At 35.3% G+C, this 13,870-nt stretch overlaps 1 protein-coding gene across 2 annotated transcripts in view; it reads right to left on the bottom strand.

The window, feature by feature from the left end:
* Window positions 1-13,870, bottom strand: part of AQR (aquarius intron-binding spliceosomal factor) — an 87,279-nt gene that overhangs the window by 66,044 nt on the left and 7,365 nt on the right. For both annotated transcript variants that reach the window (XM_005892469.2, XM_070378263.1), the window contains exons 4-8: window positions 12,543-12,578; window positions 6,996-7,116; window positions 4,842-4,982; window positions 3,045-3,113; window positions 1,871-1,971 (exon numbers count right to left, since the gene is read on the bottom strand). In XM_005892469.2, coding sequence (XP_005892531.1) covers window positions 1,871-1,971; window positions 3,045-3,113; window positions 4,842-4,982; window positions 6,996-7,116; window positions 12,543-12,578 — 468 coding nt within the window. The remainder of the gene's footprint in view (window positions 1-1,870; window positions 1,972-3,044; window positions 3,114-4,841; window positions 4,983-6,995; window positions 7,117-12,542; window positions 12,579-13,870) is intronic.

Here is a 13,870-nt window from a genome sequence, read left to right as displayed (position 1 = left end):
TTGCCCAAACTTACACAGCAGGTGGGTATGAAACCTACGGAAGTCTGATCATAGAACTTACACTCTAAACAACTATACACAGTCTAACCATTACAAAAAGAGCTGATGTTTCAATGAAAACACTGTGTGTTTTAGTTCGGAAGAAAGCACTGCAGGCTTAGTACTTGGTCTGGAAGACTGCTTAAAAGGTTAGCCTCAATTAAGTGAAGCAGAGGGGCAAAGGTGGTTAGGAAAGGAATGTTTAAGAAACCATGAACAGTCTATTGATTTGGAATTAAATCATACTGAGGTAATGGGAAGAGAGGGTTTAAATTTTTAAAAAGTAGTCAAATAATGCAAAGATATCATGTAAGTAGCCCCACTAAGAGGTTACTGATTAGAAAGATATCATGGAAGAGATGAGACTGGAGGCTGAAGTTAAAGAAAGGATATTCCTATTCTGACCCTATTCTCTTGTCCTTACACTTCTCATTTCCTTACTCCCAAACTCGTTTCTCTGACATCCAGCTTTTTTCAGTTTCTCTCGTTTTCAGTGATCACCAGCACAACTCCACGCTTCACTTTTGTCCTCAACCCTCTTTTCACAGTTTATATACCTCATTAGATAATCTTACTCATACCTATGACTTCAGCTGCTATCTATGGGTGAACAGAGTATTATCCTTAAGTGGACAAAAAAAAAAGAGAAGAAGTTATCGTAGGCTCAAGAAGTGAGTCCCAAACATATATACATAAGCAGAGGGAGGAAAAAAATGAGTGGAAAGAACACTTGAAGATGAAGAAAGAAAAAAGGATCATTGCTAGAAGAGTCACGGAATAAATAAAGCAAGAGCACAGGTAGACCAGTTAGCTTCAAAGAGAGAGCAGAACAAACCTCTTGGAGCAGGGGTCCCCAACCCTGTGAGGAACTGGGCTGCACAGCAAGTGAAGCTTTATCTGTATTTACAGCCACTCCCCATGACTTGCCTGAGCTGTCTCCTGTCCAATCAGCAGCAGCATTAGATTCTCATGGAAGCACAGACCTTGTGATCTAGGTTGTACATTCCTTATGAGAATCATCCCTGAAACCATTCCCACTCCCTGCCCCCGTCTGTGGAAAAACTGTCTTCCATGAACTGGTCCCTGATGCTAAAAAGGTTGAGGACTGCTGTCTTAAGAGTATACAGATTCTTCTCTTCCTTCCTACTAATAGAACTTGACATAAATGCTTGCTACCAGACTTTTATCCAATTGATAATAATTACTATTAAAACAACCTGCAACCCTCATCTGCTTCCTTACTCGTTATATACTTCATTTATGTTTCTCCTTAGCATGAACCACTGGATAATATACCATAAAATCCATCTGTTATTAGCTGCTTTCCCCAACTAGAACGTAAACTCCACAAGAGCAGGAATTACTTTCTATTTTGTTCTATGCCATTTCGCCTACACCTACAATAGTACCCAATAAAATAATAAACACTTAAATTTATTGAATGAATGAAGCGTATAAAGTGTAGTGCGTAAGTCATTGTTAAGAGTGGGGGAATAGGAAAAAGAAAGAAACTTAGACTGACAGCCTAAAGACTGTGGAGAAAATTGAGACCCATCCATGATGAACAAACTATGATGGACAACAGGCAAAGGGAAGACCACTGATAACACTTGCAATGGGGGCAGAGATAAGGGAAAGGAGAAATGAGGATGTGTGGCATCTCCACTGAAACTGTGTAAAAAATATTTCTATGACGGTCTAAGCAAAAGCACTTCTTAATCGTTTAATTGGTTCAGCACTACGTAAAGGGAAGAACAAAACAAGTCAGCAGCATCTAAGACTCACAACTCAGTATAACAAACCAACATGGAACAAAGCTCTGGCAACATACTGTTCTCTTGCTTCTGGATCCATCTTTTCATCATTCTTTTTAATCAAGTTCCAGAATTTTCTTAGCTTAGGTGTCTTTTTTAATTCTAATTCCAATCGTGCCTGAAAGAATGATGTGGCATTAAATCAGCCATAACCCCAATGTAAGACTATAAGATAGAGCAATGGGATAAAACCAGATAGAAACGTGACAAAAGCTGGAACCTAAGAAACTAATATCTACACTTTAAAAAACTAGTTCAATTCCAATACCTGTCAATAGAAAAAAAAAATAAGACAAAAGAAATTTCTTGTTAAGATTTTAAGCTCAGTAATAAATTTTCTTTCTTATTTCTAAATTTTCTTTCTTATTTCTAAAATTCAGGACTTCAGTTTGAAAAATATGGGCATTAACATTTAAAGTTCAAAAGTCAGTCTGAAACAATGCATATAAAACAGCTATCATAATAAGGAAAGGTCCATACCACCACTCTTTCTCATGGCATTTATCGGTTTTTAACTTGGTAATAATTATTTATAGGTGCCTGTTTTAACCTTCATCAACTGGTACCTATGAATAAGCTTGCATATCTGAATGTCTGCAAAACCACCCACGTGCAGGAAATGAAATTCTGAATACAGTATTATATAGAAATCTGATAGTTTTAACTTTACTCCCTAAAATCTGTTAATTTGGCTTTGATACTCGACCATATTATCCAATAAGACTTTGACAGAAAAAATGAAGTTCTTAAACATAATTCAGATGTTCTCCTATAGCTGTATGTACATTCCATTCAAGGAAAATTAAAAATTCAAGTCTGTATTTAGTCTCATCCAGAGACATATCTATGAATAATAATATTTTACTAAATTAACTCCCTTTATGAGCTCAATAGATATTACCTTATTTCACCTTAAAATAATATTTTACTAAATTAACTCCCTTTATGAGCTCAATAGATATTACCTTATTTCACCTTAAAATAATGACATTAGGAGAAACATTTATTGGCTTACACACAAAAGCTTTAAAAGTGAAAAAAACTACACCTATGATTAGTTAATGCGTAGTAAATTAGAAAAATTTGGTGGGGGATTTTTAACTGTCATTTTAATCCATATCAAAGCTACACCATCTAAAACCACATGTTCCACTTACAAATACATGTAAGTTTCTGAACTGAGATACTTACAGGCTGTAAGCCCATCCACATCGGGAGAGAGATAAGCTGCTGTACTTGACTCCGTATCAAGTCTACTTCCTGTTTAAAACAGTCATGAGGGGAAAATATGCCATCAATTCTTCCAAATTAATGATTTTTTTATTATTAAGAAGTTCAATCCATTTTTTAAAGAGATAAAGCTAAGCCTCATGATTTTCAAATTCCATATTTGTGATTTCATCAACCTGCAGAATGTATTTGCAGCCCTCAGTTCAATACTCCCAATGCTTTCATTGTCATTCAGTGACAGCACAGAGCAGAGCCAAGTGTGAACTGCCCAACACACACATTTTGAGCTGAGGTCAGACAAGGTGGGCTCTGCCTTCTTGCTTCAGCTCTCTTACACTCACATCTCTTTTTGGTCTATTTAGTCCTGCTGCTGCTGCTAAGTCACTTCAGTCGTGTCCGACTCTGTGCGACCCCATAGACGGCAGCCCAGCAGGCGCCGCCATCCCTGGGATTCTCCAGGCAAGAACACTGGAGTGCTACTTTCTCACAATATTGTGAGTTTTGTTGGTGATTTTGCTATTGAAAATGTCCCTAAGCACAGGGCTTCAGTGCTGTTCAGTGTTCCCAGGTGAAAGAATGCTGTGATGCGCCTTAAAGAGAAAATACTGTGTGTTAGGGAAGTTTGTTCAGACATAAGTTAAAGCACTGTTGGTCACAAGTTCAAAGTTAACAAATCAACAATATATATAAAGTGACTTTAAACAGAAACACATAAAACAAGGCTATACATTGATCGCCTGATGAAAATGTGACCAGAGGCTTGCATGAAACTATCTCTGTATTTTCCCTAAGAGCAGTGGTTCGGTTTTAGCTAATTCTGTGTTCACAGCTATTTTTTAGAGCGTAACGACCTCAAATAATGAATACTGGTGGTAAACTGAAAAAAAGTACCAATAATAAGCTAGCTTTTAAGTTAATTCAACTAGCACCAAACTACCAATACTAATTAAATCTTGGTTTTGTACCATTTCTGACAAGGAATCACATCTATTTATATTTGCTTTGTTTAATTTAATAAATGTTAAAGAGACCCATGTGAAGTACTACATGGAAATATACATCTATCAACACTGTTTTCAGGGTAAGAAAGAACCTCATGCATTCTCCTGCATGGGTCTAAATGCACTATCAATTCAGGAGCACCTCTATATATATATATATATATATATATATATATATATATACACATACACATACAGGTATATACCTATTTATTTAAAGATAAATACCTTCAGATAACCACAGGAGAGAAGTACACATGAAATATTAATTACTATAAATGTTTATTTTTTAGAGCATAATCTTACGAAGAATTAAAAATGTATCATACGCAACTCAAGAGATTTTGAAAGATCATCCATAATCACCCCTAAACAGTCAACTCAAAACAAGACCTGCTGGGCTACGTATGAGGTGTGACTGAGAAGTAATGAAGCCATGTCCCTGTGTATAGTTTATGATACTGATCTCATTACTTAATGTTCATGTTAGCAGACTCTTTGCTGCTCTATATTTGGAGAATTTCAATTCTTATTATTTTACTTAGAAGCTAGATAGAAAAAAGAAGGGATCAAGTCCAAATCTATTAAAAAGCCAACAGATCCTATAGGATGATTTTCCCAAGAAGGGGCTGAAATGTTAGCATTGTCCTCATTCTCCACTACTATGAGGAGTTGGCTCTAGAGCTCATCTCATTTACAGTCAACTTAAAAGAATAAGAAAATTTGAACATTCTCCCCAAAGGCAAAGTAAAATTACCAAACTATTGAAGCAGTGGTCAAGAAAAAGCAGTAAGACTGTCTGTTCATGGAGTGAAAATTCACCATCAGTTTCAGCTAATGCTGCTTTCAAGATGCACTTGAAAAAGAATGGGAAGTGATCTGGCTTCTTCTTAAAAGTCTGAAAAGAGAAAGAATAAAAATTCATTTTGAAATGGCTTGCTCACCTCTTTTTCTCCTGTAAGCAAACACTGGCAGACTTTTTAGGAGTCTATTAACCAAACATAATAATTACAAAAAGATTACTTGCTTACTTAAAATTCACTGTAGCAAGTCAAATATAGATTTCTGGTAGGACAATGTGAGAGTTGCAGAAATTTTCAGCTAATAAAATAATTGCTTTGATTCCTTCATTTTTTCTTCAAGTATTAGGCTGGTAATTAGCTTAGGATTTGTTTTTTTTAATTAAAGATCTAAAGTGTTTTAATTCTTTTAATTTAAACAAAGAAACATCTTTAGCAAAAACGGAAGTCTTCCTATTCTATTTAATCTCAAAGACACCCTTTCCTTTATATTATCTCTTTACTCTTAATATACAAATAATGTTTTAAAAAGAAAAGGTAAATAATGTAAACATATTTAAGCTTCTCTGTGATCTACCTCCCCACCTTTCTGTTAGCTCTCTTTTCTTTCATAGGCAAGTGCTCCAAATGTATGACCTACACTAGCTGTTTTCACTTACTTCTCTAAAACAAGTTTCCATGTACAGCACTCCCCTGAAGCTGTTACAGCTGTCAAGTCCTAAGGACGCTTACCAACCCTCAACTCCTTTTTGATGCGAAGGTTTCTCTTGTCACTTTACAAGGCAGTATCCCTGGGGATCTAGCCTCAATCTTCTTCTCCCTCTCCCATTACTTCAACTACCATATGCTAATGATTCTAAAGACACATCATCAGTCCAGATTTCTTCAGTCCTTAGATTGCTTTGTCTACTACAATTACATCTAGATATTCCAAAAGCAACTTAAACTCAGAAAGTCCAAAACTCAATTCAACAATTTTGTACCCGCCAAAGTATTCCTCAACCCTCTTCTACCTATCTTGGTAAGAGGCACCTCTCATCTTTTACATTCAGTTGCCCAAACCTGGAAGGTTACTGAAAATAATATCCCCTCCCTCAAGCTACTTCAATTATCAAATCCAATCAATTTTACTTTCCAAATCTGTGTGTAAGCTCTTCTCTGTATCTGTATCAACTCTAATCACCAAAGTGATCTTTACAACATGAAAACTGATGAAGTCATTCTCTGGTGTCCCTCTCCCTTCCTCTGGCGGTTGAAAGCAACTTTAAGAAACGTCTAAGATTTCTCAATAAGACACAAGGCCCTTATACGATGGTACTGAGACCATCCCCTCAAAAGAGATGGCAAGTATACATGGCTTTCCTTCACTTAAAGAAGTATGATTGAGGGGAAGAAACTCTTTTGATGAGCTGACCATTTCATAATGGCCAAAGAAAACCTAGATTTTGGACCTCTGTTAGCTGATCAAGGCTCTGTTATAGTAGCCAAAGAGAAAATGTCAATTATAAATTTCAAAAGAGAAAACAGATCCCAAATCAGATAAAGAGAAGACTGAAATTAGAATATAAGCACCTGTCTTGACTTTAGACATACTACTTTACTCTGGAAAAACTATAAACACATACTCTCTGTTGTGAAACAAGGCACTGAAAAATATTATCTCATTGAACATTATGTATTTGAGCTCAGTTCAGTTGCTCAGTCATGTCCGACTCTTTGAGCTACTTAATATAAAATATACTTTATCTGATGTAAAAGTCTTTATTAAAGTCTTTATAATACATGCCATTCTTTGTTTTAAGCACAAAGGAGAAAAAAAATTTCACATTCATAATTTTTCAATTCACAGCATATTAAAGAAAGAACTGAAACCAAAAAAAATATCATTGAGTGGCCGAAAAGTTTGTTTGGCTTTTTCCATACCATCTTAGGGAAAACCTGAACAAGCTTTTTGGCCAACCCAGCATTTTTCATACATCCGTTCTTCTTCTCAATATTTACTTTATTTTTGGATAAACTTCTGTTCTAAAACTATCATCAGTAAAAAAGTTACTTTGTAACAGCTTAAGTGAGCAAAGTAAGAAAGCTATGAAGTAATTTAAATCTGTTACCTCCCATGCAGGGACATTTTCTCTGAATTTTTCATTCACCATACAGCAGATTGACATTAAATAGGCTTTGCTGGACACTTCTGGAGAATAATTCATCCAGAGGTAATTTTCAAGATACTGGCTACGAAGAATAAAAAGGCATAGAATATTTCATTAGTTACTACCATCTCATTATATCACTCCCCTGAAAAAGTCTAATTACTTACAACTTTTTGAAAATCTGTATTGATAGTCTGAGAGCCCTTCACAAATTAATCTATAATGTAGGTCAGTCCTACTATTGCAAACATATGTAGCAAATATGGCTCTGGAGAAGAGAGTTTTATACTTTCAAAGTAGGAAAACATCAAAGATTACTGACATATATAATTATCACCATTAGAGCACTGGATATTTCCTTATCTAAGGTGCTTCACAGAGTAAAAAACAAAAATATCTGACAAATATCAGCTCTAAAATCATATGATAGACAGCTTCACAGACAAAAGTAACTGAGAAATTAACACAAACACATATCAGGACCAAATGATTTCTGAAAACTAAGAAAAAGACTTACTCAAAAAGAGGATTTGTTACTTAATTTACAAGGCATTTAACATACGTCCGTTTTCAAGGTAACTGGCATTTTCTCTTCAAAATGCCAAAATTCTTATTTAAGACTGGTGAAAACATTCCTAAACTAAGTAATTCTGATTTTCAAAACAAAACTTAACCATTTCTTGTTCAGAGTAGTTATAAACATCAATCACTGTTGTGGGCTGTAAAATCCTCTCGAGCACTAATGTAGAACACAGAACTAGTTTCTATTTTGAACCACTCCACATGTATAACTTTTCAGTGTAACTTTCACTTACATCTTCATGTACACATGCGTGCAGGCACAGGTGCACACACAGAGTTGTGCATTTCAGATGGCGCTGTAACACAGAATTTTTCTACTTCCTCTTAAGAGTCAAAGGTCTCCTCATGTTGATATTTCCATGGGTCTACCTTTAGGAATCATTCTTACTTAGTTTGCAAGAGCCTAGGAAACTGGTAAATAATATTTTATCCTAAATAACTGCCAAAAGGCTCCAAGTTATAACTACTCTTTCATATAGGAAATGCATGAAACTTCATATCATTCTATTTTTACAAGTTTAAATTCCTTTTCCCTAAATTACGCCCTTCAGAACTTCTGCTAGCAAGTCTGTTAGTATGAATCTGTCTGAAATCTGTTTATTTCATGCAGTTTAGCTGGTGATAGAATTCTTTCTTGGTCGATAGTTCTATTTTTCTATTTACTAGACTCATTCTACTATCTTTTCTATTACTGCAATTGTGAAGTCTACAATCAATTTGTTCTTCTTCCTCTGAGTAATCGTTTTTCCTCTAGTAGATTTTAAGATTTTTGTCACTGTTGCTCTGTTCACAGCTTGCTAAATATACTTTCTGAATCTTACAGACTCATATCTTAACTGTAGAAAATTCTTAAGCATCACCTCTTCTAAATTGCCACTCCCTCATTTCCCCTAAATCTCTTCTAATGGACCTTCTCATTCTACCCTCTATATCTCTTAACTGCCTTGTATGCTTCTATTATTTGTTAATTTTCTCAGCTCTAAATCCCCATTCACTAATTCCTTCTTTAGCTGTGTCTAATCTATTCAACTTAACCACTGAGTTTTTTAATTTCAATGACTTTTATTTTCATTTCCCCCCAAACCTGTCCATTTTTAGTGTCTTGTTTCTATTCACATATTCTATTTCTTCTTTTATACTCATAATAATTTTAAACATGATTTGACAGTATATATATTATTTAATTACCAGTGGTTTTCTGAGGAGTTTTCTAATTCTGTTCTTTGTTGTTTCAACTAAATCTTGCTGTAATGTGCCCTGTAATTTGAGAGTCTGGACTCACATTCATCAAGGTTTTAGCTGTAGGATTTTTTTTTTGGCAGTCTAGATGAAATACATATCATTTCAGAGTATCTTTATGTTTGATTCTACCAGATGCCCCACAGATATCATTGGCTTGCCACAGTTTTTAACAGTAATATCATGGGTATTATCTGATTACATAGTGAACTCCAAACCTATTCTTTACATTTTTTAGATAAGGAATTTGAGAATATGAGAGTCAATGATCTGCCCAAGATGATGGACTTATCTCTGTGATATATAGATGATACTGACCACACTCCAAACTATATCTCTTTAAACCAAATTTAAGGACTGTTCACTAATTCCCTGATTCTATTTTGGCAGTTGCAGCAAATGTAATCTATATAATAACATGCCCCTCTGATGAGTTTTCTCAAGATTCAGTTCACTCTCCTATACCTAGACACCTTCTCCATGCCAACTCACTTTCCACTCTAGCAAGAGACCATCAATTATCTCTACTACAAACTTGAGAATTATTGTGTCTGGGGGCTGGCACAGAGAAAATGGCATTTTCACCCAGAAATTACATAAAAGTTCCTGGAAGGTAACGACCCACTTTATCAGTTATTAAAAATCTTTCACTGTCATTGGTGCCTTAAATATGTTCCGCTGCTTTCTCCTTTAGTTCTTGCAATTCTCTTGGTATCTGATATTTGCCAGGACCATAGAACTCTGGTTTTATCCTAACTGTATAACAGCATCCACTTGATTTTTATTGTTCTTCTTGAAAGATGAAGAAAAAGTGTGATGAAAAAGTGTATTAATCTAAGGGTCATATGGATCCAATTTCTAGCCTAAGTGCTCTCTATAAAATAAGGAAAATCTTACTGGAATTATTATGAGGATTAAATGAGATCAAGTATTTAATAATAATACAGTTCTTAAGATATAGCAGGCACTTCACTTACTAGTTAGTTCATAGCTACAAACTTCAATTTTTCTCTGTAATAATAAGAACACCTCAGCTCAGTTCAGCTCAGTTCAGTCGCTTAGTCATGTCAGACTCTTTATGACCCCATGGAGTGCAGCATGCCAGACCTCCCTTTCTATCACCAACTCCTGGAGTTTACCCAAACTTATGTCCATTGAGTTGGTGATGCCATCCAACCATCTCATCCTTTGTTGTCCCCTTCTCCTCCCACTTTCAATCTTTCTCAGCATCAGGGCCTTTTCAAATAAGTCAGTTCTTTGCATCAGGTGGCCAAATATTGGAGTTTTAGCTTCAGCATCAGTCCTTCCAATGAATATTCAGGACTGATCTCCTTTAGGATGAACTGGTTGGATCTCCTTGCAGTCCAGGGGACTCTCAAGAGTCTTCTCCAACACCACAGTTCAAAAACATCAATTCTTCGGCGCTCAGCTTTCTTCACAGTACAACTCTCACATCCATACATGACTACAAAACCATAACCTTGACTAGATGGACCTTTGTTGGCAAAGTAATGTTTCTGCTTTTTAATATGCTGTCTAGGCCGGTCATAACTTTTCTCCCAAGGAGTAAGTGTCTTTTAATTTCATTGCTGCAGTCACCATCTGCAGTGATTCTGGAGCCCCCCAAAATAAAGTCACTTACTATTTCTACTGTTTCCCCATCTATTTGCCATGAAGCGATGGGACAGGATGCCATGATCTTAGTTTTCTGAATGTTGAACTTTAAGCCAACTTTTTCACTCTTCTCTTTCACTTTCATCAAGAGGCTCTTTAGTTCTTTTTCACTTTCTGCCATAAGAGTGGTGTCATCTGCATATCTGAGGTTGATATTTCTCCCAGAAATCTTTTTGATTCTAGCTTGTGCTTCATCCAGTCCAGCAGTTCTCATGATGTACTTTGCATATAAGTTAAATAAGCAGGGTGACAAAATACAGCCTTGACGTACTTCTTTCCCGATTTGGAACCAGTCTGTTGTTCCATGTCCAGTTCTAACTGTTGCTTCCTGACCTGCATACAGAGTTCTCAGGAGGCAGGTCAGGTGGTCTGGTATTCCTGTCTCTTGAAGACTTTTCCACAGTTTGTTGTGATCTACACAGTCAAAGGCTTTCACACAGTCAATAAAGTGGAAGTAGATGTTTTTCTGGAACTCTCTTGCTTTTTCGATGATCCAACAGATGTTGGCAATTTGATCTCTGGCTCCTCTGCCTTTTCTAAATTCCACTTGAACATCTGGAAGTTCACGGTTCATGTATTGTTGAAGCCTGGCTTGGAGAATTTTGAGCACTCCTTTACTAGCTTACTTTACTCATCTTAATTTTGAGGTGAGTGCAATTGTGTGGTAGTTTAAGCATTCTTTGGCATTGCCTTTCTTTGGGATTGGAATGAAAACTGACCTTTTCCAGTCCTGTGGCCACTGCTGAGTTTTCCAAATTTGCTGGCATATTGAGTGCAGCACTTTCACAGCATCATCTTTCAGGATTTGAAATACCTCAACTGGAATTCTATCACCTCCACTAGCTTTGTTCCTAGTGATGCTTCCTAAGGCCCACTTGACTTCACATTCCAGGATGTCTGGCTCTAGGTGAGTGAACATACCATCATGATATCTGGGTTGTGAAGACCTGTTTTGTATAGTTCTTTTGTGTATTCTTGTCACCTCTTCTTAATATCTTCTGCTTCTGTTAGGCCCATACCGTTTCTGTCCTTTATTGTTTCCATCTTTGCATGAAATGTTCCCTTGGTATCTCTAATTTTCTTGAAGTGATTGCTAGTCTTATGCCATTTTTGTGAGGATCAAATCAGTTTATGAAGGGAGCTGCTATTGTTTTTCAGTCTCTAAATAATGTCTGACTCTGCAACCCCTGGACTACAGCACATCAGGCTTCCCTGTCTTTCACTATCTCCTGGAGTTACAGTCATTAAAACAGAGACTGACTTCTGATGCAGACTATACCTCAAGGGAGTGTGGAGAAGTGGAAAAACCATGAGCTTTGGCATAAGACACTGGCATCCTAGCTCCACCAATTACTTAAATGCATTATCTTGAACAAATTACTTAACTGCTCTGATCTCAGTTTTTTTCCTTCACTATATGGAAAGTATAGTGACTTCTTGCAGGATTGCTATGATTGCTCTATATATAAAATGTTTAACATTATGTCTAGCACAAGGTTCAATAAATGACAAATACTACTATCATCAACAACAATCTTGGCTTTTACTTCCAGTCTACTGGCCATACCTAGCTGTAATATAATCTAAATTATAATCTAAAAATTGCATATCCTCTTCTGCCTGAAATATCTTTAAGTGGTTTAGGTCAGGACAAGGTTGGTTTGGTCATAATAAATAAGCTTGGAAGGAAAAAAAATGGCTATAGAATGCATTCCAGTTTACTTCCATTGTAACTAGAGGAACCAAGTAAGAGTTCAGAAATTGCTCAGCACACAGTATCTTAATTAGTGAGAAACAATTCAAAATTCAGTTACACTAACAATGGAACAACATCCTTGAAAATAAAAGACATCATACACATATTCCAAAATAAGCCAAACACAAAAATATAAACCTTGAAAAGTCTATAGTAATTATTTTCTTACCAACTCACAGAAGTGTACAGTAAACCTAGTTAAAAGTTAAGTCATGTTGTCATCTTTAACTTCATCAAAGTAAAGTCTTTTAACTCACCTAAATTCCAAGAGCATTATCTTTCTGATAGCAAACCTAAAAATATAAAAGTCAATAGTAAAAATATTTAAATAGGGAATATAACATTTCTGAGTTACTAATACAGATGTATTCTGGAATCTTGTTTTAATACTGACTTATACAGCAGAATAATTATATTCAATAAAACACTGAAGAAAGCAAATTTTGCTTTTATATATTTTTTATTTTGTTCAGTTTATTTATTTTTAAAAACTATCTAAGAAGAATTATATCCTATTCATATAACAAACACAATTAGCACCATGACATACAAGGATATAACACACAAACTAATAAGCCAAGTAGATTTAATCAAAACACAAGTGCTCATCAATATTCATAATATTGGATCACCAATATTATTGGATCACCATTGCCAAAAGCTAGTCTGCCTCAATTTCTTAAGCACTAATCTTCTTTCATTTAATAATAATCAAATGGAAACATTCTGCTGAAGTCATGCATGCCTTCCTATATAAGGGACACATATTTGTATTACAGGCATGTCATGTAGTCTTGATATTAAATCTAAAATATTAGAAAATTGTAGAGACAGTATCAGGTATTTCTGTATATACTTTAAGAAACAGAAGTGTTTGTTTTATATGGATAAATGATCCTGTAGTTAGGGTATCTCTGCAAAGGTAGGTTCAAATGTCCACTAATTTAGCTTTATCATTTTGTATATTAGAAATAAAGGAACGAGACCAGAACCATGCCACTGGATATAAGCTTCCAGTTTTGCAAATTAAACTTGCTGAGACAGGTAAAGAGCTTAACTAATGCTATATATATGTAAGATATAAAAACGGGTCTAGAGACTAGACATGCCAGAAAATCTTTAAAGGGCGAAAAGTTACAAGTAATGATAACAAATATTGCTTATACAAAGTTTGTTAAAAGGCTGACAAGGACTTGACATGAACTTCTGAGCTATCTACTCCAGATTTGATTGTTACACAGATTAAAAAATCAAATAACATCTGTGAACAAAGGAAGCCAGCACAAAAGAGTACATATTATGTGGTTCCATTTTTTTTTAAAGTTTAAAACCAAGCAAAATTAAATTACAGTATTCATGTTTGCATACTTCCATATTTAAATGGTAAAGCAAAGGGCCATACAAGGGTTTCTAGGATGCTGACAATGTTGGTGTTGGTTTTTTTCCAACATTGGTGGTGGTAAAATTCAGAAGGCTATACATTTCTGTACATTTTATGCAGTATCTGTTAATTTCATTGTAAAGAGGATTAAATATTTTTAATGAAAAGAAATCTAAACACTGGCAAAAGTAAACTGCTCTGTAA

The sequence above is a fragment of the Bos mutus genome, chromosome 10 (genome assembly GCF_027580195.1).
Source record: "Bos mutus isolate GX-2022 chromosome 10, NWIPB_WYAK_1.1, whole genome shotgun sequence".
Classification (NCBI taxonomy): Eukaryota; Metazoa; Chordata; class Mammalia; order Artiodactyla; family Bovidae; genus Bos; species Bos mutus.
This window is presented reverse-complemented; position numbering and strand designations above follow the sequence as displayed.